General features: G+C 42.5%; 1 protein-coding gene across 1 annotated transcript; it reads right to left on the bottom strand.

Moving 5' to 3' along the window:
• Positions 1–941: 941 nt before the first annotated feature.
• Positions 942–23,599, bottom strand: PDGFRL (platelet derived growth factor receptor like). Its single transcript, XM_062575636.1, has 6 exons — positions 23,490–23,599; positions 16,650–16,944; positions 6,130–6,281; positions 4,368–4,661; positions 3,899–4,038; positions 942–1,646 (listed from the first exon to the last, which is right to left on the bottom strand). The coding sequence occupies exons 1-6, from the start codon at positions 23,542–23,544 to the stop codon at positions 1,458–1,460; spliced, it is 1,125 nt and encodes a 374-aa protein (XP_062431620.1). The 5' UTR covers positions 23,545–23,599; the 3' UTR covers positions 942–1,457.
• Between the last annotated feature and the right edge of the window lies 1 nt (position 23,600).

Here is a 23,600-nt window from a genome sequence, read left to right as displayed (position 1 = left end):
GCAGGAACCTAAAACAACAACTTAAACAAGCTTGTTTAATCCTATCATTGGCTACACTAATAATTATGTTAATGATATTATGATGAGATGCTATTAGGAATACTTTAGCTATCACTTCACAAATCAGTCAGTCCTGTATGCATTTGCTCAAAAGTTTGGTTTACCTTGGGCAAAGGGATTATTCCAAGCCAGCTCTGAAAGAAAGTCAAAGACGGGCTGAGACGCAAGGGTGTAAGCAAGGGACTGGTCTCTAGTTTGGTTCTTCATGCACTCAGAATAAGCTGGGGTTTATTTACAAGGGATATAAAGTGGCTTGCATTACAATTTTTGTCGCTTCGACTTACACTGCTGAGTAGTTTTGTATTGGAATGGTGGATTCTGTGCTTGAGCCCTAGGAAAGAAAGCCATTGCTGAAATGTCAGACTGCTAGGATCATCAAGTTCTTACCTTTTCTCTAGGAAGTCTTTTTCCTTGTACTGGTAACTAAATCCATGGTGAGGGAAGCAGTTGCTTTTTTAAAAATCCAGATCTTTTGTGTAAATAAAACCATCTTTCCTTTTCTCCTAAGTAAATTAATACAGTAAGTTGAACTTATTAACCTGAGAAAACTTCTCCTGTATAATCATTCAGTATTGTAGTCATGTTTTTCCTCTGTAAATATATCATATAAATGAATACAAGTTTTATCTTTAGCAAACAGGAAATATGATATATGTGCTATTGAGGAGTAAACTATGTATTAGAAAGCTGTAAGAATGTACCAAAATAAGGAAAATCCAACATACCGTACTCCTTACAAGTCCCTGAAGCTGTACCTTCTAGCACCTTAATATATATTTATTACTGATCTCTTCCAAGACTGAGAATTTTCTTTGTGTATGTTTTTTTTATATATATAAAAAGTGTATATATACACACACACATATATATGCACAGACACATTTTTAGAATGTTCAGAACTTTAATTATTCTTGCAAAATAAACATTGCTTTTGGCTAATAGGTTCACTTTTAACACTTACAGTACTTTAATGTTTAAAATTGCACAGCACCAGAAGAGAGATACCTGCACTGCTGGATTTTTGAAGATATTTAATATCTTCTCAGTTTTCTCCCTCACACACACACAGGTGCAAATCTCCTAGCAGGTTAATCTTAAAGCTTGAGGAAAAAGTGTATATGCAAAGGAAAGCCCAAGAGCACCTATTCCTAAATATAATAAGCCATAGGCATGTTCAGGCTTAAACTTTAATAATTACAGGAGTTTCTTCTCACAGCTGACAACTGCCAAGTATAAGGAACTCTACTTTGGTCTGTCCAGCTAGTAAAAATGGAAGGTACTGATATGTGAAAAGAAACAGTGATGGAAAACTTCATTTAAATGCTACTAAAGAAATAAATGGCTAAAGTGTCATATACCATAGTAACAGTTCATTCTATGTCCAGAAGTCTTTCCTATTAGTTTAGTTCAACTTTAGTAGCTACTGTTGTTTCTCCTTGTAGGTTCTGAGCTATACAAATGTAGTTTCCAGCATCTCTTGCTTCAAAATCTTCAATAACAATAACACTCTTTGAGATCCTTGTAGTATGGCCAGTTCCTCTGTTGATCAGTCTCCAGAAGTTCTGGATACTCACAGGCCTCTCAGACTGTTTAAAAAAGACACCCACATAAGGAAATACATGATTCTGCAAACAGTATTTAGCAACACTGTCGTCTCAGACCTTGAAGTGAGAGCGCAAGGAGTAGGAGTCTACATCTGAAAGGCTTAAGTGAGGAAGCTGAAGGTGTCTGGCAGTTACAGCAATATTTCTGCATTAAGTGTTGACATACCAGTAACTTATGCCAAATAAGGATAATATAATGGCTCCGCCACTCTTCAGTACAGGTACTACGAATCTTTAGACTAATATGGTGACTCAGTAGGTTAAGGGCTGCCCAAACTCTGCCTAAGGATGTAAATGATCCAGTGTGGGCCACTTGTGTGTTTGATCAAATAGGAAAGGGTCCTTTTTTTTGGGGGGGGGGGGGGCGCTTGTGTTAAGCTTGTGTTTTTCAGACATTTAATGGGACCTGGCCTTGAGCTCCCTGCCCTGAAAGCCGTACAACAGAACAGAAGTAGCCAACAAATCTGAAAAGTTCAGTAGGGTTTTTGTTTTAAAAGAGGAAGGTAAGTGTGATTGGCATCACTGATTTCTCTCTCCCACCCTCCCCCCCAAGGGAAAATGGAGAAATTTTCTCAAAAGTATTTCCTTTGCAATAAGGCAGTAGTGTCATACAAAATGTTAACTCTGCACCAAGCATGCATGCAGTGCTAATCTGGCATGTACTTAAGCAGTTTGTTGGTGCAGAAACCCAAACAAGCCGCTTCCCTCCCTATCCCCAGGCACAGCTGGACCTGTGAGACTGTTTACACTGGTGGATGAGCACCTCAGCCCTTCCTAGGCTGAAAGGCAGCTGCAGGCCGAGGCCAAAGTCTCCCTCAACGCCCACAGCTGGCTTTGCCGGGAGGGTGCAGCCCTCTGCTGACAGCGCACGTGCCTTGCCCCACACTAGATGCAGGATCCGCAGCAAACGAGAGAGACTGTGAATGCACTTAGCAGCTCATATTCAGTCAGGGCTGGAGAGGTGTAACTGTAATTACAAGACCACTGGAAGCAACTGGGCCAAGAATAGCCAGCAACCACGCTTGGGGAAGCGACTTAAGCGTGAAAGACGCAAAAGCAGTGAGGCGTGGCCACTAATAAAGCATTTTAGAAGGACAGGGTGAGTCTAGAAAGCAATTCCTTCAGTTGTTTGTATTCTGCAGGTTTGAATAGCCAACTACTACACTGCAAGGTATCAAGGGGAATGTTTTTTTTTAAAAAAAAAAAAAAAAAAAAAAACTAATGTGATCAGCAGGGAGGTCTTTCTTCTTAAGGCCTACTTCCCCACCCAACAGAGTGGCTGATTATGGAAACAGTCAGAGTTTAAGGCCTTCCTTAAAGGGCAAAGAATTTGGCATTTGTTTATGTACCACATAGGACTAATGCTATGGGCTAAGTCCAGAGGAAGCCATTGGGCATTTAAGTCAAAGAAACAACTCTTTAGCAGCACCTCAACCCTAAAGGCACCTTGACTTCCCTTGCCATTTGACTTTTTACTACAGAGATAGCTGCAAGTATAAAGGAATAAACATCTCAGCAAGAACTAGAAAGCTGGTTCCACATGCCTCATGCCCTACAGTTCAAATCCCATCTGTGCTCACTTGGTCTCATCCTTTTCTTTCCTCAAAGGTCACACACCTTCCCAGTGGAGATAGTGTGCTACGGTCTCTACCTTACTGACCACAGCAAACTCGTTGGGCTTTAGATTTCACTTTTGTCAAGACAGGTAGGCACTGAACTGTGCTCATTTACTCTCACAATTACCTCCACTGTTGTTAGGCTACTTACTTAATTCTGCACTGGCCCCGGGACACCAGTGCAGATCTTACCACCTTATTGCTGAGTTCTGCATCATTCTTTGGCAATAAAGCCTCAAAAGGGCCAGTAACAGGAACACAAGGCGATCCCTCAGGTCCTGTCTGAGACTTCCCTTTTGGAACTGCTGCCAGAGGCCAAGTGTTTCTGCAATGGCAACCTGAGAAAAGGGTGAGCTCTACAGAGCTTGATTTTTTGCTAAGATGAGTAGAGCTCTCCAGCTATTTCATTTCTGTGATACCTCTCTGCTCTCAGGGATAGATAGGGTGAAGTTCAAAAGAAATGTGTTACCTCCTCCTGCCAGGCATGCCTGAGCTAGCAGGAGGCAGACACTACAATTTGAAAGAATCTCTATTTCAAATTTATATATTAAACAGCATTCAAGAAAGTATTGCATTTATGAAGAGCAAAGCACTTCAAATGGGGCAGACATCTCTTACCTCTTGCCCTGGGTACTGCCAACTGAATTTCACATCTACATCTGGCTCCCCAAGGACTGTGCAGATTATATTAATGCTGTCACTGACTTCTGCTCTATTGGATGATGCTGCAATTGTGGTTGAGGGTGGGCCCTTGGGAACTGATTGAAAGACAATGGTGGGAAACAGGAAATTAGTTTCCAGAATGAAATATACTGATAAAATACAACCAAGTGGCATTTTTTTGCCTCAGTGTATTTAATCCAACAGGTAAGTAGCATATGCCTGGAACTCCTCCCCCTACCCCAAACTAGGAACTTCCTGGAATTTATACCTACAAAGTTTCATCACATCTACTTTTGATCAAGATTTTAAAACTCCAATTACATTATTTATTTCACAATCTTTCTTTTCAGAATTTGTTCACTAAATAACCTCAGCAGAAGAAACAGGAACAGGAAAGCATAAGTGCATGGAAAACTCATCTTACCTTCCACATACAGTAGATGATACTTGATGGAAATCTGAGGTGCCCCCTGTGACTCTGCTTTGCAGTACACAATACCTTTATGATCAGAAGTAGGGTGCTGGTAGACAAAACCCTTTTTCACATCATAAATAATATTAGTTCCATCTGTTTCAATTTCTTCTGCTGGAAATTCCCTGTGTAGAGTTACTTTTGCTGAAGGAGTAGTAACACGGCATGGGATGACTGCAGGTTTATCTGGGTTCAGGTAAACAATCTCAAAATAACTGGGAGTAGGTACAAAAAGTTCCCCTTTATCTGTATAAAAGAGTTAATACAGTTAGAATAATATTTATGTCTTGGTTTAACAAAAGAAGAGAAAGTATTTATGACAGGGTTTTCTGTAAGCAACAGTTAAAATGAACACAAAGCTATTTTACTTTAAATACAAATGAAAGAAAAATAAATGCTCTTCTAATTTGAGAGTGCATATTTACATAGGTTGGACTAAAAACAACAAAAAAAATCAAGGTAGTCTTCTAAAAAAAGACTAGTTAAAAAAAATCATTGTCGTCTAATCTCTTAATGTTAAGAAAGTTTCAGGAATTCCCTTTTATGTATCCAAATACTCATCTGGATCTACTGCTGTTCATCCATCTACTTTTAAGCAGTAACATACAGGCAGGCAGGCAAGCAGAGAGAGACACACAGAAGCACTGCTGGAGAGAAATTCTTTGGAACTACAGCTTTTTAATACATATAATTTTAGGTAAAATATGTTTGATTTACTGCATGGTAAACAGGTGAAATATATAGTGCTTTTTGACTGACCATTGAAGACTATTTTCATATTGGCATGTTTCTTATAAATACAATGCTTAAATGCCTCTTTCCAGCAGGAGCATTTACACAGTAACTTGATTGAAATGTTTATTCCAATCTTTCTGAAGGAATGTATCCTTGGAACATTAAGTGCTTCTGATAAACAGCTCCTGAACCGTCTCATGGCTCTAATTTATCTCCAAAACTTAACTGCAAACAATCCTATCTAAGCATTTTGTATTGAAATATTTGCTAACCAAGAATGCTTTAGCTCTAATCAGGCAACAAAAGTGGTTTTCCGTTTATAATATTTTCCATCAGAAGAAAAAAATAACTGTTTCAGTTCAGCTCTGTTTTACTATGGAAGCTGTGCGTGGTAATCTACTACAACCTATCCAGGTAGTGTTAGGACTACAGTTAACCTCAAACTCTGTAGGACTATACAAGTATTCAGAGAGTTTTGCCTCTCAACATGATACATAGACTGTTAGGAGGAATTTTGGCTGTGCAGAGATCCATGTATGAGGTCAAGATTTTTGATTTAGTGCAGGTAACTGGGGAGAGAGGAGGAAGAAAACATGAAAGCTCATGTGGACACTGGAATGCCATGGCAGAATGAATCTTCTATACAGATCTATTTTATCAAGACACATTTTCAAAAAATAAAAATTCTGCAGATTCATTTTATAAGTGATTCTCAGAACATATGTCAGTACTTTCAAAGGCTTTTGCTTTCCACTGCATTATGCATTATTTTGGGTAAGCAGTTAGCATAATCCATAGAGAAAACAGACTTGTAACACACTGAGCATGTCTGCTCATTTCTACCAGCATTGTCCCCTTACCATCTACTAAAAAAAAAGAAGAAAATTGTGAAAAAACATCTTGACAGTGAAAGATCTGATACAGACTTATTCCTGCCTTACTAGCAAATATATTTCCATTAATAAACCCAAATGGTTACCTGTGAAAAAGATGTATGTTGAACCCATTTTAGTCTCATCCTTCCTGCATATGTTACCGTTGCACTGTGGAAGCCAGCAGCTATATTCACCTGTGTCTGCTGCAGTGGAGTTTGTAAGGATCAGCTGCCCATACCTGTCAAGCTGCTTTATACTGGGGAGGGAAACAAAACAAAACAAAAGGCACAGACAAGCATAGGTGTGTTTTCTTATACATTTTTCTCACACTACTTCTACTTACTCAAGATTTTTTTACTTCTATTTGGCAATTGACACAAATTCCTCTTTCACAGGTATGTTTTAACTTCCCCTTTTGATCCAGCAAAACCTTGCAGTAGTTTTATTGACTTCAGTGACCTGCACGAGTGCTTACATGCCTTTGTTTTGTACCTTCATTCTTGGGTTCCTTCCAGTCCTTGCTTTGAAACTAGGTCACGACTGCCACGGACAATATGTTTGTCTACATTTTGTCCATATGTACCCTGTGCTTTCATGCTTCAAGTCAACCTGCATGCATCTCAGTCTCTTTTTGATTCTGTTTACTTCAATCGTAGCACAGTCTCAATAGTATAACAGTATATAGCAAAGATACTTCAGGATGATCAGCAGCGCTTTAAAAGGTGCTTATATAACGGTATATGCCCGTTTTCAGCATGACGACTTTCCTGCCTTCAACACACTGGCCCAACTTTTCATTTGCAAACAGCAACATTCAGAACTTCTACTTCAGCTTAGGCCAGGCTTTGTTCTGCAAGTAAGCAACTTTGGCACTCGCTCCTCTCTTGCCCTAAGCGATCTCACTGGAAACCAGTAAGGTAGTTTTCCCTTCATTCCAGTGGTATTTTAGAATATGATACTGCGAACTGTTTCAGGTGTAATGGCTGTGTCACAGTGAGGTAACTTTGTAAAATTCAGTCTGTGTGTGGACTTTTGATTTGTTGTTTTCTCTTACCCCAAATTATGTACGTCTCTCAGTGGATTTAAATTTGTAAACCAACTTATATGTTTATGCTAACAATGCTTCTAAGGGTCAAAGGTCCTATCCATTAAATTCAACAGGCACAATCTCATGTTGTTTTTATTTATTTTTGGATTTGCTTTCCTGGCTCTTTCTTGTACACAGATGGTGTTACAGTTAGCAGCACCTCCTGTGTTGCCTTCTGATGGATCGCAAAAGCATCAGTGCAACAGTACAAGCGCTCAGCAAATCCTGTCAGGATAGCAGTGTGGCAGTATTGATACATTCCACTGCTGCTTTGACCCTTAAAAATGTTGTTTTCAACCATGTGCCTCTACATAGTAGCACAGCCAGAAAATGAAGCTTTCCTGTTTTCCTTTGCAAGAGCATCTGCCAGGCTCCCTGCTATCAAGTTCTAAGGCCATTTCTGTCGGAACTAAGTCAGGAAAGATTCCAGTGTGAAGCACCTGACAGTGAATTCTTCTTCCATGTTTTAAACCGGGTCTTGGCAAATATGCAGCCTGCACGAATTCTAAACAGCTACCATGCTGCTTAGTCTATTTATTATGCACTCCTGTTCATTAATGCAGCAGTTACTCTGTAACTTGCTGATGCAAGGACTGAATCATTTATTTCTAGGATTAAAACACTTAGAAGAGTATTCAGAGCCTACAATGCAGTGGGGCATGCCTACAGTCACACTGCTAAAAGTAACAATGTGTTTTAGAGGATCAGAATTTCTTCAGTTTTGCTTATGTCTCCATTGCAGGCAGTCTCCCCCTAACTGCTCACATGCACTTTTTTTAAAACAGAGAGGCTATTGCTTTCAGTTATATGCATACCCTGAAATTTCTGGCTTTTCCTGAGTGTTCTGCTAGCAGTTTGTACTACCACCTGCAAGCACAAGCAAAGGTTCATGCTACCCAATGCTCAGCCTTCAGCCAAGGCCAGTAGCTTAGCAATTAAAAACACACCAAGTGCACAGCCCAGACATGGCTAACTGAGAATGGGCTCTGCCACTAAAGCCTTCAGGCACTGTAAGTCACACATTGCTCCACCACTAGACTTGCCTAAGGAAATAAGCAAATCGTGTTTCCTACCCACTAATCAACTTGTCCTACATGACCTCCTCTGGTTCTAGTTCTTTTAATCATATAATTACAGAATAATAACATTTTTCATTTTTAATATATGCACTACCTTACATAATAAATACATTTCAATTTTTGAATACACTTCAACAAATTCCTAATCATGCAAGAGAGAGCTTGTTGTATATCACACCAAACAAGGAAGGGGAAAGAAATCCAAAATATGTCCTCATCTGTCTTATTATTATTATTTATCTTCAGAGTTCACATTTCATGGGCTACATGACTACATTGGCATACGATGCTTTGCAAGTATCCAGCACCAAATGTCAACATTACAGAGAAACCATTATGCTAGAACATTTTTGCCTACAACAGTTAATGCAGACACTGAAGTCTAGCTTGAAATCAACTGACAAAAATAAGGTCAGAGTTAATTAATTATTGTACAGTGTATTCTACTTAACTGAGAACAATCTATCCAGTGATCAATTCCCAGGGAGGCAGTCATCCACAAACATGCACTAACAAAACCTAGCAACTGAAAGACTGGAAATGTTCAGACTTGTGACATGTTAAGCAGACAAAATAGACTACATAAAGTAAATCACAAATGTTACAATGTCTATTTCATTAGTGTTTTTTAGATGCTGAGAAATCAAGACTCAAAAGCTAAAACTTTGCTATGTTCTACACACCACTAAGAAAAGATTTTGTATACAAAAGCATTTCGAGATTGTTTAAAGAAACTAATAACCTACTTCAAAACCTTATCCCATACATTCCTCTTACTAAGCTTTAGTTAATAAGAACCCTGTATTTTAAGTTCAAAAGATCTTTGCCAGAAAAACTATTCCAAGTTTAGAAGGTAGAAAAAGATGCAACAAGACAAAAAAATAGTATGTATAATGTCACTTAAAAGTATCTAGCAAACCCCTCAATCACTGTATCATACTGACACAAGAGAGTGTAGCTTAAATGAAAGCATACTGGAAGAGGAATATATTTTACTGTTTAACACAAAAAAACCCTCCTAGTTTTCAAACTTCAGAACGTATGGGAATGAAACAAAATTCAGGTATAAACACTGGCAAAAACAACATCCCACTAAGCCAACAGAAGCCTGTGTCCATTTAAAGCAATCTAATTTCACCCTGTACAACACCCACAGTATACTCAGTTCTGTGGGGATCTGAACTTCTGTCTGCACACCAATTGCACGCACGCACTGTGCGTGTGATGTATGTCTACCTCTTCCGTTCAGCCTTTTCCAGTGCAGCAGGTCCACTTCATGTAAGCTGATTTGTCAGCTGAAGTTCTGTGACAAATTCAGCCATTTTCTGGGACGTGAGACATCCACACTCCAAGTCAGGCAGAGTGAAAACTTTGTGGAGTTAGAATATCTAGAACACATATTACTATAAAGCATCAAAAGGGAAAAAGTGCTAGCCCTTATTTCTCTTTCACCCCTCTCGGTTTCCAGTCCTTCTATGCTGTAGATCCAGTTTCTGGGTGAGCCTACAGTCACTAATTTGTTTATGCACAGAATTAGGAAACACCATTCCTGCCCTTCCACTCTAGAAGTGCACTCATTACCTTTGACAGTTAAGGACTCCAAGATTTTGGGCTATTCTGTTCAGCCAGCACAAAAAATTTAGAAACAAAAAGATATCTTGAGGGCATATTTATGCTGAACGATGCAAGACAACATTAGAGGCTGTCAGTTAATACTGAAGCAAGCTGGTGCATGCCCTTGACTTACTACAGCCAAGTTTGCACGGTTCGAGCCTTCTGCCCAGAGATGCATTGCATGCTACACTCTCCAAAGCTACGTATATCATTTTAGTGCATGCTGGTGTTTCCTCCAGTTTGGAAGTGGAAAGAAAGGATTCCTCCTCTGACCAAACAGAGGAGACAGCCAAAAATCCCTTCTTTCACCCAGCACCTCCACCCTGACCCATAAGGTTTCCCTCCCTCCCATAATTGCAATTCTAGTAGATGCGGAGGGCCTTAAAGCCTGCTCTTGCAGTAGCTAGCTCTCAGGGGATGTAAATAAAACAAGAAGCAAAGCATTTTATGATTTTCCTAAAAATCCATTACTATTCACAGCAGACCAGCTGAAAGGGTACATCCTTCTACTAAGGAGAAGCAACAATTAAATGCTCCCACACTGACTATTGCAGGAATGACCACATAAATAAAATAAAGAATGCTAGACCGCAGCACAAGTGTATCAGCCTTGTTGCACTGCCTCTCCTCCTCATGTATCCTGTGACCAAGAAATCTGCTTCCTCCTCCTCCCCAGCTGCCTCTTCACTTTTGAGTACCTCCTCGGATCACAACCACTTCCCCCTGCTGCTGCCACTTCCAGTTTGCCCCAGTATCCCAGCTCCAGCAAGCCTGCCTTGGAAACGCAAGGCAACATATAAGGCAACAGAATCCCAAATTACAAAATGCCATAAAAATTAGGAAATGCACAACTTTTACCCCAAATTACCTTAAGTGCTTATATTTTATCCTATTTGCATCATTATAATTAAAAAGTACTTAATTTTGCAAGACAGGAATAGACAGTCAAACAAATAATGAGGAAACATTTAGACTCTTCTCTAAAAATTGAGGATACTTGCCTTGCCTTCCTTAGTGTGAGTTGCTAGTATTCAGATAACATTTCTTGGAGGTCTACAGAACTATATGTATAATCAAACCATGCCAGCAACATATTTGCAAATGCAGAAAGTGTAAGAGCTACTTTAAAAAAAACTCAAAAACAAAAATATCCCCCCACACACACTACACATAGTTTCTTTTGATAAAATTTTGCAGTCAACTTTGGTATGCTGGGAAGGCCAGGTCCTTACTGCAGCTGATATACGCCACCTACTGGACTAAATACAGGTAAATTTTTTTTACTTACTGCAAAAGAAACTAGAGTAATTGTTTGGATCAGCCACAGGATCTTTCGAGAGATACTGCTGCTATAAGCAATAGACTTGTTGCTCTAAAGTCTTCCATTAGCTATAAAGAGATTTATTCAGCCAGTGCAGTTCTTGAACTTTCTAGCTGTCAGGGAACAAGCAAAAATACACTTAAAGCAGAATCAGCTCTTACATTTCCAAAGGATACATCACTCACAAAGGAGATCACAGCATTCATAACTATTAATCTTCAATCCTATTCTTTGAAAATACAAATAGGAAGAAGAATAATATACCTGAAAAATTAACTAACTGGCAGAGATTTTAACGTAGCACCCTGCCTGTAAGGAAGTGAAATGGGTCACGGAGATGCAGGTAATCTTGGTTACATTTACAAACAGCATACAAACTTTTGCTTAATTTAGAAGCAAAAGGACAACAGAGCTTGATACTTTGCTCATAAACTCTATGCCTCCCTCACTTAATAATCCAAGAAAAGCTCTGTATGGCTCTTTCTTAGGATACCGCTTGCAATGCTTGGGACTTCCTCACTGTCCTGACTGTTTCTCTTTCATAGCCACATAAATCTCCACAAAACACCCAGTGAAAACAGGCTCTAATGGCAAAAATGTGCCTGTGAAAACATGCTTAAACTCCTTAAGTTTCTTTCCCCTTACAAATTAAAAACAAAATAGTATATTTAATCTACATTTAACTATGCATACTGTGTTCAAGAACTGGGAAGGCCAACAAATTTATGGCTTGTGGAAAAGATGTATAGAGCAGATCATCTGGTGGGACTGAGAAGGAGAGAGTCCTCAGTTCTCTTCCTGCTCTAACAACTACTTATGCATTTTCCATTAAAATGTCTCTAGATGAAACTAAAAAGCCTTCCTAAACCCAAGGTGACTGTTCTCAGCATTAAATTCTGTCACAATCCTTTCATAGTCCTTCCTTCCGTACCATGAACTTTGCAAATCCTTTACAAATAAAGGTAATTTTGTTAAGAAAGGTGAAGAATACCCTCACTTGCTCCTTAGCATGGGGTTTGGCGTATTCTCTTGCAAGCTGAGAGACATGGGGTTGAACTTCTGCAGGAAATTAACCTTGGTGGCTCAGGTGACATCTACTAGCACACCTACTGATGTCCAACCAGCACAGCCCCAAAAAAGTAGGTCTCTGTACAGCAGTATAGTTGGTAGTGAATATGTAACAACCACACTACACACATTTTGAGTTTTGCTTCAGACTAGCTCTAATATGGTTCCCTGTTGGTGGCTGGAGTACACTACTGTCCCCCCAGACCATTTCTTTTCAAAAGTTATGTCTGCTCAAGTGTTTTAGCAAGATGCCCTAAACATTAGGCTGCCAGAGGAGCAGACGCTACTTTTCCCAAAAGAAGAGAGTGAATCCTGTGCAGTTACTTGAAAGAAGATTCAAGGCCATTGGACCCAAATCATATTGAAGATCTCACCCCACACACAACTCAGGGTAAAACTCTTAAGCCTCAAAGCAGAGCTGTGTTTCTCACAAACTCTTGTATTGAGCATTTCTATTAATTAATATGGGACAACTCTTCCCCCAGTTAAAAGATTTCCAGGTCACCCTTTAAACATCTTTCTGAAGTTCACATTGGAAAGTTCCAAAGGAACTTCAGTTAATTCCTGAGCAGGGTTGAAGTACCACCAAGAACTGCACTCCTACCTTGCCTCTCGCTCTTTTTTTTTTTTTTTTTTTGGCCTGAAGCAGAAATAAAATTTCACAGAACTCATCTGTGCATTCTGTGGGAAGAAAGTTGTGGGGAGAGAATGCATTGAGGGGAACTTCATGAAGAAGCTCTGTACTTTTATTGTAGAAAAGCTTTCAGGAAGTCAAAATTACACAACTTCTAAATATTTATTATTTTAAAATTATTATTTAAAAAATGATATGTTTACCATACTCAGAAAGTAGCATTTACTATGGGCAGCATAGTAAATCCAGCTCAGAAGTGTTAAGTTTTTAATTTATATCCCAGACATTATAACATTATCTAAAGGTGTGAAATACCTCCTGTTTCCATCTCCTGGAGCAACAAAAAACAACAGAACTCAGGTTCCACTCTACAGAGAAAGATGTCACAGAATCATAGAACCGGTAAGGTTGGAAGGGACCTCTGGAGATCATCTAGTCCAACCTCCCTGCTCAGCAGGGGCACCTAGAGCATGTTAGACAGGGTTGCATCCAGGTGGGCCTTGAAGATCTCCAGAGGGGGAGACTCCACAACCTCTCTGGGCAACCTAGTCCAGTGCTCCCTCACTCTCACAGGGAAGAAATTCCCCCTCACGGTCAGGCAGAACTGCCTGTGCTTCAGTTTCTGCCCATTGCCTCTTGTCCTGTCACAGGGGACAACTGAAAAGAGTTTGTCCCCGTCCCCTTGACACCCTCCCTTCAGGTGCTTATCCACATTGGTAAGATCCCCCTCAGTCTTCTCTTCCCCAGGCTGAAGAGGCCCAGCTCTCGCAGCTGTTCCTCATAGGGCAGGTGCTCCAGCCCTCTGATCATCTTTGTAGCCCTACACTGGACTCTCTCCAGTAGCTCCATGTCTCTCTTGTAGTGGGGAGCCCAGAGCTGGACACAGGACTTGAGATGAGGCCTCCCTAGGGCTGAGTAGAGGGGCAGGATCACCTCCCTTGACCTGCTGGCAACACTCTTCCCAATGCACCCCAGGAGACCATTGGCTTTCTTGGCCACAAGGGCACATTGCTGGCTCATGGTCAACTTGTCATCCACCAGCACTCCCAGGTCCTTCTCTGCAGAGCTGCTCTCCAGAAGGTCAGCCCCCAGCTTGTACTGGTGCATAGGGTTATTCCTCCCTAGGTGCAGGACTCTGCACTTGCCCTTGTTGAACCTCCTGAGGTTCCTCTCCGCCCAGCTCTCCAACCTGTCCAGGTCTCTCTGAATGGTAGCACAGCCCTCAGGTGTGTAAGCCACTCCTCCCAGCTTGGTATCATCAGCAAACTTGCTGAGGAGGCACTCTGCCCCCTCATCCAGGTCAGTGATGAAGAATGTTGAACAGGATGGGACCCAGGACCGAGCCCTGGGGGACTCCACTAGCCACAGGCCTCCAACTAGACTCCGCGCCACCGATGATGACCCTGTGAGCTCTGCCTTTCAGCCAGTTCTCAATTCATGCTGACTACTCCTGATCACCTTCTTTTCCTCCATATGCCTGGAGATGACATCCAGAATGAGCTGTTCCATCACCTTCCCAGGGACGGAGGTGAGGCTGACTGGCTTATAGTTGCCTGGGTCCTCCTTCTTGCCCTTCTCGAAGACTGGAGTGACATTGGCTTTCTTCCAGTCCTCAGGCACCTCTCCAGTTCTCCAGGACCTTTCAAAGATGATGGAGAGCAGCCTGGCAACAACATCCACCAGCTCCCTCAGTACCCGTGGGTGCATCCCATCTGGGCCCATGGATTTGTGGAATGCTAGCCTGCCCAGAAAGTCTCTCTCTAATCCTATCCTCCTCAACCAAAGGAAGATCTTCCCTTCTCCAGACTTTCTCCCTCGTGTCCAGGCTCTGGGATTCATGGGGGCTGCCCTTAGCAGTGAAGACTGAAGCAAAGAAGGCATTCAGTAATTCTGCTTTCTCTCTATCCCTTGTCACCAGGGCCCCCTGCCCCATTCAGCAGCAGGCCCACATTTTCCCTAGTCCTCCTCTTGCTACTGATATATTTGAAGAAGCCCTTCCTGTTGTCCTTAACATCCCTTGCCAGACTCAATTCCAACTGGGCCTTAGCCTTCCTCACCACATCTCCACATACTCTGACTGCACTCCTATAATTCTCCCAAGTAGCCTGTCCCCTCTCCCACATTCTGTGTATTTTCTTCTCTGTCTGAATTTGGCCAAGAGCTCCTTGAGCTTGGAGGAAGTGATGTTTGAATACAAGCCAGCTCTCCTGGACCCCCCTTCCTTCTAGGGCCTTAACCCATGAGATTACTCCAAGTAGGTCTCTGAGGAGCCCAAAGTCCGCTCTCCTCAAGTCCAGGGTTGCAATCCTGCTTGTTGCCTTACTTCTTTCTTGCAGGATCCTGAACTCCACCATCTCATGGTCACTGTAGCCAAGGCTGCCCCCAACTTTCACATCTCTAACCAGTCCCTCTCTGTTGGTAAAGATAAGATCCAGCAGGACACCTTTCCTCGTAGGTTCCTCCACTATTTGCGACAAGAAGTTATCACCAATGCATTGCAGGAGCCTCCTGGACTGCTTGTGCCTTGCTGTGTTGTCCTTCCAGCAGATGTCAGGGTGGCTGAAGTCCCCCATGAGAACCAGGGCCTGTGATCGTGAGGCTACTTCCAGCTGTCTATAGAAGGCCTCATCAACTTTCTCTTCCTGGTCAGGTGGCCTGTAGTAGTCACCCACAACAGTGTCCCCCGTGTTAGCCTGCCCTTTGGTCTTTACCCACAAGCTCTCAACTGCCATCTCCTCCTCCTCCACCCCTAGGCAGAGCTCGATGCATTCCAGTTGCTCTCTCACACGAAGAGCAACTCCACCACCTCGCGTTCCTGGACTGTCTTTCCTAAAAAGCACGTAGCCGTCCATGACAGCATTCCCATCGTGAGCTATCCCACCATGCCTCTGTAATTGCAATGAGATCATGGCCCTGCGATCGCACACAGATCTCCAGCTCCTCCTGTTTGTTCCCCATGTTGCGTGCATTGGTGTACAGGCATTCCGAAGAGGTGGTCATGCCTGCAGGTTTCCTAGGAAGGGTGTACAGGGGTCGGACATAGCCACGTCCCAAACACACATGCCCAGCTGCATGCACCCATTGGAGGCCCCAAAACCTAACTTGTGTTTTGTTGTCTACCCTGTCTGTACGACTCCCCTCCTCCCCCCTCCTACCAGTTTAAAGCCCTCTTTACTAGGCTGGCTAACCTGTTTGCAAAGGCAAATGTGCCCTGCTTGGTGAGCTGAATCCCATCTCTCCCCACCAGCTGTCCACCTTCAAACCATGTTCCATGGTCATAGAATCCAAAACCCTGTTGCCAACACAGAGGCGTAGCCAGGTGTTGATTTGGAAAATCTTCCTACTCCTCCTCCCATGCCTCCCCCTAATCGGCAGGACTGATGAGAAGATCATCTGGGCTCCCAGACCCTTGACCACCATGCCCAAGGCCTTGAAGTCTTCTTTGATTGTTTCTAGTTTGTTCTCTGTAATGCTTTGGAATGCAGTCATGCTTTGGAATGACTTACAGACTACAGCAAGTAACAAAACAGATTTTAATCTCACTGATAATTTACTCTCCTCGTAAGCAAGACAGCAAATATTTATTTCCCAGTTCATATATAGCTTCTTTACACTATACATAGTTACATCACAGAGTGATTAGGACCTGTATCACTTTGTTCATGAAAGATAAGTATCCTTCATTACTGATATTAGTTACTACTAGGTGTAAGATCTTCATCATTAAAAAAAGGGGGGGGGAGAGTAAAACATGGTCGTGTTGAAATTGGTAAAGTTCTAAATTTTTTTTTCAACTCCAAAAAAAATGAAAAATAGCTTACCTGAGTCTGGAGTCTTTAAAGGTGTCTAAGTATGAAGGATAGCTCCAACTAACATTACTGCCCTTACATCGCAGTTCTATGCTTTGTCCTGCAGACAGACTTAAAGTGGCAGCTAGTTTCTGGAAACGACCTTTATCCATCACCTGTGTCAGTATGGACTGGGATTTTGAAGAGGGGTCAGCAGGTTCTCTCTCCTTCATTTTGGGGCTTTTGGGTTTTACTTTTTTGCCGATAGGCTTAATTCTGTTTTCCCCTGGTTCTTTTGGCCGCTTACTCTTTGCAGACTGTCCAATAACTAGTAAAATAAGGAATAGAAGGCAATGTTACTGATCAGAAAAAGTTCATATATAGTTTTCTTACAGATAAATTCTTCCTTATTATCACAAAAAACAATCAAAGTTTTGCTATTACAAAACGTATTTTCTCTTCTAGAATTTCATCTTGATCTGTTCTTCCTATAAATATTTATAAAAATGAGTAAGAGTTTCAGTTTCCATGAGTTTTTGAAGTCTTTGGCATAACCTATTTTCCTGGCAGGGCTAGGGAGAAAGCTTTCAATAACATGTGGAAAATCTATATTCGTACATGGCACAGTTTATATAAGTAGACAAATATGTAAGACATAAGAATTCAGAGGGGAAGGGGAAAGAAAGGCAGCATTTCTATCTCCAGTTACTTCTGTGATATCAACCTCACATCTTTTCTGTTCCCTATGCATCACTGCACAAGTTCTCCACCTTCTTAAGTATGTCATGCCTATCAATTCTGCATAACCTTTCATTATGCCACATTACCATAAGAGAGACATGGAAAAACTCAGGAAGTGCAGAACTTCTTGGTGAAAATATAATTAGCACTTAAGTCATTTCAAGGTGGCATTTAATTCATTCCTCTTCAGTAACAGCCATTTATACTCAAAGTCCAGACAAAAACAGAATGTTATTTAGAGGCAAATAGTAGATTTCATCTGCTAGTGGCCACAGGGGCTCCCAGCAGCCTTTAAATGTAGCACAAAATAAATGGGAAGGAAATAGGAGGTGTTCTAAACTGGCTCACATAGACTATCACTTATTTTTAAAAGTATCATTCTAATGGCAATTACAGCCATCTCTGGCTGAAGATTTATGGTCAGAGAATATAATCTTTCCAACCTGATGAAATCTTGAACCCTTGAAACCAGCAAAGTGCTGCAGTAAGGCTATCAGTGAAAAAAGATATATTATTTCTTCTGTCACATGCATATCCCTTCTAAAAAGTGCTTCTGTGGCATAAAGCAAGAGTAGAATCAACTCAAGTATGTAGTAACAGAATTACATGCCCTGAGGTCTCAGTTTTGCGGTGGGAGGAGCAAGAGGGAGAATGAGAGAGATGTGGAGAGTGAGGACTATTTTGAAGAAAGTCATTCCTGCACACAAGCGTTTGCCCAATTGAACCCTTCCTAAGCAGATACAACCTCATTTCCTTTTTCTCAGCCTTTGAGCCTCCACGTTATGGTCATTCCTGATTACAAGTCCATGCATTTTATTAACTGTTCTGGAAATGCATGAGCTCACCAAATGATCCCAGATGTCCCAATGCAACCCAGTTTTAAAATGCATGATACAGTTGTTTAGGATGCTTACTTATTCCACAGCCGGACAGTAGCTTCAGGTCTTTATGCCTAACTTTAAATAAAGGTGCATCTAAGATTGTTATCCTTTCTCACAGCTTGTCCCGTGCATGTAAGCCAGGGGACAGGAGACGAGAGACTGACCTATACTGTATCCTAAAAATACATAAATAATTTCATAAACTCAGGTCTACATAGGATGAAACTCGCAAATGACTTGTCAGGTAGAAAGGGCCAAAGTGCTTCTGAGCTTCAAAATTCCTCTGGAAACTTTCTCAAGATTTTTTTGGTGAGCCTTATCTTTGAGTTTTGCTAATCTGCGTCTAACTCCTCCAATGCATATCAAAACAACAACAGAAAAATAGAATGCTACCGCTGCCATATATTGCCTACATATGCCAGGCAAATCCTTTTTGTCAGCACACAGCAAAGAGTAAAATAAATCTATCCTATGTTATGAACTGCAGGTGCAAATCCCATATGAACACAGTTAATTCACTTCGCTCCAGAAAGCATTTCAATTCTTTAACATTCCTGCAGATTGACAGCGGCCTTTAATAAAAGGAAAAAAAAAAACAAGGTATTCACACTTTAGCTACCAATAGGAAACACAGATCTTTTTTGAGATGACCCTAAAACTGCTGTCCCCAGAACTCCATGAACTCCATAAACCAACAGCTAATGCATATTAATGATAGTTTTTTTCACAACAAAGTACTCTGGTATTTTATTCTACAAAGCAATCGATAAGCCCACTATGGAGCCCTATTCCATACTGCGTTAGCACAAATTAAAAGTTGTGCTGGATTCTGTATTAACAGCAGCAATTGTACACTTTCTGCCACTGATCTATACCAGCCTAGGCATGAAGAATGGCATGGCAGTGTATCACATTCATCAAAGTTTCTGATATGGTTACTATGCCCACATGTGCCATTAACTCTCCCTTAAGCTCCCCCAGAGTGAACATGGATACATACAAGTAATTAGGTTTTTAAATGTATGCTCTTACTTTCTGTAGGTGCTCGCTCTTACCCTTTGATCCTACTGGCCCTACAAAGTCTATGGCCCCACCCTGCCTCAGCACATCAGAAGAAAAGGATTTATGGCTGTTTTCATCTCTGTTCCAAGTTGTTTCTCAAACTTTATTTTTTTTTAATTTAACTCATATGTGAGTTAAAGAGCCTCCTCATCTTATGTAATGCCCCCTTACGAAATTAAACACATCAGTGGTTTCTTTGGCTTTTACGATTCCTGCAAGAATACTAAAGCTACAGTCTGGTTCTCTTAAAGTAACATCTGAATCCAGCCCAGAGCACTGCTCAGGATCCAGTCAAGGGCTGCTGCTTCTCGGGGGCTCTCCGAGTAGCTGCTCTATGGAGTCACTATTTGTGGCACCTAAGCACTTAGGCTCAGCATCACACTCCTCCAACCCACATGAAGGAAAGGGAATTCTTCCTTTTGTTGTTCTTTCCCATCTTTGCTCTCTCTCTGATTTTCCTTAACATACCAGTCATTTTCTCTGTCATATGGGGCGGTCAGTAATTAGGTTATTTTTTCTCTTTAGCTCAGTTATTTCAGTCCAGATGGATCATATGACATTTACTGAAGAAGTTCACGACGCACCTGATCTGACACTAAAGCTTTCTTTAACATATACTGCCACCCTTCCCTTGTGGCAAGCTCTTTGATCTTTCCTGCATAATTTGTACCCGGGTATCAGAAGGTCTCGCTGACCGGCCTGGCAAGCCTCTTGGATCAACATCCTCATTTCAAGCCACCCCTGTACATTTCAGACTCATCTGCAGACACACATAATCCTCAATCCATTCACCTGGGTTTTTTTGCAGCCTATTTAAATAGGACTATTTGCTTAGACTCCTCTTTGCCATTTCCATTATATTCTGCCAACTTGACATTGCTCCTATAGCTTCACCCCAAGAGAACCCATCAATCTAAACCATATGTTTTCCATGCCTGACAAGCTGTCTTTAAGAAATGGTTAAAACTGAAATGCTTTCATAGGGTAGTCTTTACATGCCAGAAGCCTGGTTTTAATTTTCTCTAGATGAAGTTTTTCCTTTCTGCACAAGTTCCCTCTGTTCCACAAGTTTCTCTAGTTCCTAATGAGTCTAAACACCTCCCCTCCTTTGCCACAGTCCCAGCTATGCAGCAAGACTCTGGCTTTCTGACCCCATCTTCCCCTACAGACAACTGCAGAGGCATTTCAGGAAATCAGAGGAGTTTTAGATTTCCTGTGCAGCAAACCAGGTTTTGCCTCTCTCCAGCGCCTCCTGGAGTTGTCAGCTTCCAAGCAAACCATAACCATGCTCCTCCCCAACACTCCCTAAAAGTCTGCCCAGATATCTACTGACATCACCACTTATGCGCTGCACAACTCAGCCTTCTGTTATCACAGAAGAAAATACCTGCGCACCTGATAATTAAATTAACTGGTACTATAGCCTGCCATATCAAATCCCTGCTAAACAAACAACATACCTCACTGATTCCTCCTTTCACTTACCTCAACTGCAAGACTTTCCCAGGGAAGGAAACAAACTCAACCATCCCCCTTATGTAAAAACACACCAAAACTTTACCATCTAACTGGATTTATGTGCACAGCAATCATAACTAAGTAATGGTATTTATTAAAATTTTTAAAGAAGACTGAGCAGAAAAATATTGTGAAACCTCCTCCTTTCCACACCTCTGCTCAGCTCCCATGTCAGTTCTAGGATGCACTGCAGTCACTTCCTTTGCAATGGTACATTCAGCATCCCTAATTCATTATGATTAAATAGAAGAAAATATATCCATACGTCACACAAACACACCACACAGCGCTTTTTGCTCCTGGTTCACAGCATTAGTTTCATCCTATCCTTCAATGTTTCTCTCCTCTTGGTTTTGAAGATATTACACACACACACTCACTGGCCATAGGAGTATGAGATATAATGCTAAAAAGCATCCAGTTTTGCCACGTGACACTACCCATATCCAAATGCATGTTCCACTGAATTTACACCTACACAGGCCGTTAACTAACGAAGGCCCTTGACTGTCTTCAAACGTCCACTACGAGACCTTCAGAGCAAACAGCGAACAAGGTCTCCCAGAATGATGAAGCATCATGTTCCCTGTTGTTCCCTGTCCTCCATATGTGCTCGTTCCTCAATACAGGCCCCATCTTCTTAGTATCAAAGACCTTTCAACTCACATTAATGTGGGCAAGCTCTTCCTTGAAAAAAAAATCAGCCAAGTGTTAGGTTATCATAAAGAATAACCCATCTCCACCTGGAGAACAGCCTTTGCAATTACAATTAAGGTAACAAAACAGGTTGGGTGTGTGATACTGTAAATCAAAAATTAATAATCCAAATCAACCCTCATACAGGCAATCTGGAATGACACATTTTACTGCTTATTAGCTAACATAAAGCAAGTTAAGAACACAATTCTGAAAGCAGAATGTCTGTTTGGGGACTTATATCTACAGCTTTAAATGAATAATTATCACTAAATATACCCGGTCATTTCCACATAGATAATCCTCTGGATGACATGTGAGAAATACCAAGTCAAACCTCAGTATAAATCTAGATAAACTAAGAAGTAACCTCAGTATAAACCAGATGAACTAAGAAGCAGGCCTGGAAAACCTATTACACTCTGACACTACTACAAGTTGCAACACCTTTCTCATTCTATGCTTTTACTGCCTATTTCTTGAGTAGAAAATAATTCTTTGGATGTGGCACTACATAGCCACAGAACAGATCTCTCTTCTGCACCGCACAGTAACTCCTTGTCCAGAATACATTTCCTTTTAAACACAATCCTAAGAAAAAAGAGGCTGGAAAGGACTTCTAGAGGTCCCTTCCAGCTCCAGCTCAAGTTCATGCTCAAAGCAGGGCTAGCCTCACAGGTAGGTAAGGTTGCTGAGGGCCTTGTCCAGGAGACCCGTGACCAGAGGACTTCCATCTCAGAGGACGGAGACCCTGCAGTGTCCCTGGGCGACTGGTTTCAGTGTTTAACAGCTCTCAAAGCGAAGACTTTTTTTTTTTATGTCCTTCTGAGATTTTTTTTCCTTATGTCCTGGGCAACCTGTGCTCATGGCCTCGTTTCCTTCCACTGTGCACCTCGCAGTCTGCCTCCAACTTCTCTACAAGCCCTCAGCATCACAAGGCGGGGGAACAACTTCTCTTCCCAAGGCTGAACGAATCCCATCCCCTAGCCTTTCTGTGACAACATGTCGGAAGTGGTGGCGAAAGGGGATGATGCATCCATCTTCGCTTCAGCTGTCGTCTTCCTCAGCATCCCACGGATTATACAACAGCTGACAGCTCTGGAAAAGCATAAGCCACTGACTACCACTACAAGCGGGAAAAATAATGAGTTCGTTGACTTCTCCTGAAGGAATTTTAATAGGTTTATTTACACTTTGCAAGAGCGAAACAGTCCCTGGTTTTCTTAGTTAAAGGCCCAAATCAGTTGAGGATTGAGTATGAACTTTCTTTTCCAGCCAAAACCCAACTTTCCCCCCACCTCCCTCAAGAGCTTATCACAACCTGGAACTGGGCAACCGAGTTTGCTCCTTTCCACAAAAGCCCCAGCCGCGCACAGAAACGGCCTCCGCGGGACCCCTCTGCTCCTCCGCCCCGGGGGCCCGCGGCCGGCGCGCCGGACCCCGGCGCGGGGCGGCGCGGGGCGGCGCGGGGCGGCGCGGGGCGCGCGGCCCAGCGGGCGCCTCGCAGCCTCTTACCGTAACTCGCCTCCCTGGGGCTGCCTGAGCCGCTGCCGGGCGAGCGGAGAGCAGCGCCCGCAAACAGCTGCCACAACCTCTCGAGGCGCCGAGTTTCTTCATCTTTTTCACTCCCACATGACACACTGATTTTTTTTTTTTTTTTTAATTCCCCCCCTCCCCCCCAGCAAACGCTGTGCCCAGCACTAATTCTCCTCCGCGAAAGGGGCTTTAATTACCAGCTGAGGGCAAGCACTGAAGAAAAGGAGAGCGGGCAGGCAGCGGGCACAAAACCGGGGCGCCGGCAACGCCAGCGGGGCAGCAGCGGCCGCCCCCGCCGCGAGATGGCTCCCGCCGCCGCCATGGCGGGGCCGCCCGCCGCGGGCCCTGGCGGGGAGGGGGCGCCCCGCTCCCCCCCCCCCAACCCCGTCCCGCCCCGTCCCGCGGGTGCGAAGCCGTTGGCGCGGGGGTCGCGGCTCACCGTGCGGCAGCGTTTCGTGCAGCAGCAGCAGGCTGAGGAGCACCCAGAACCGCATGGCGGCGGCGGCCCCCAGCCCCGGCGGCGTGGGGAGGAGCCCGGGGCGCGGCGGCG

This window comes from Rhea pennata, chromosome 4 (genome assembly GCF_028389875.1).
Source record: "Rhea pennata isolate bPtePen1 chromosome 4, bPtePen1.pri, whole genome shotgun sequence".
Lineage (NCBI taxonomy): Eukaryota > Metazoa > Chordata > Aves > Rheiformes > Rheidae > Rhea > Rhea pennata.
The sequence above is the reverse complement of the archived record's forward strand: the minus strand, read 5'-3'. Positions and strand labels throughout refer to the sequence as shown.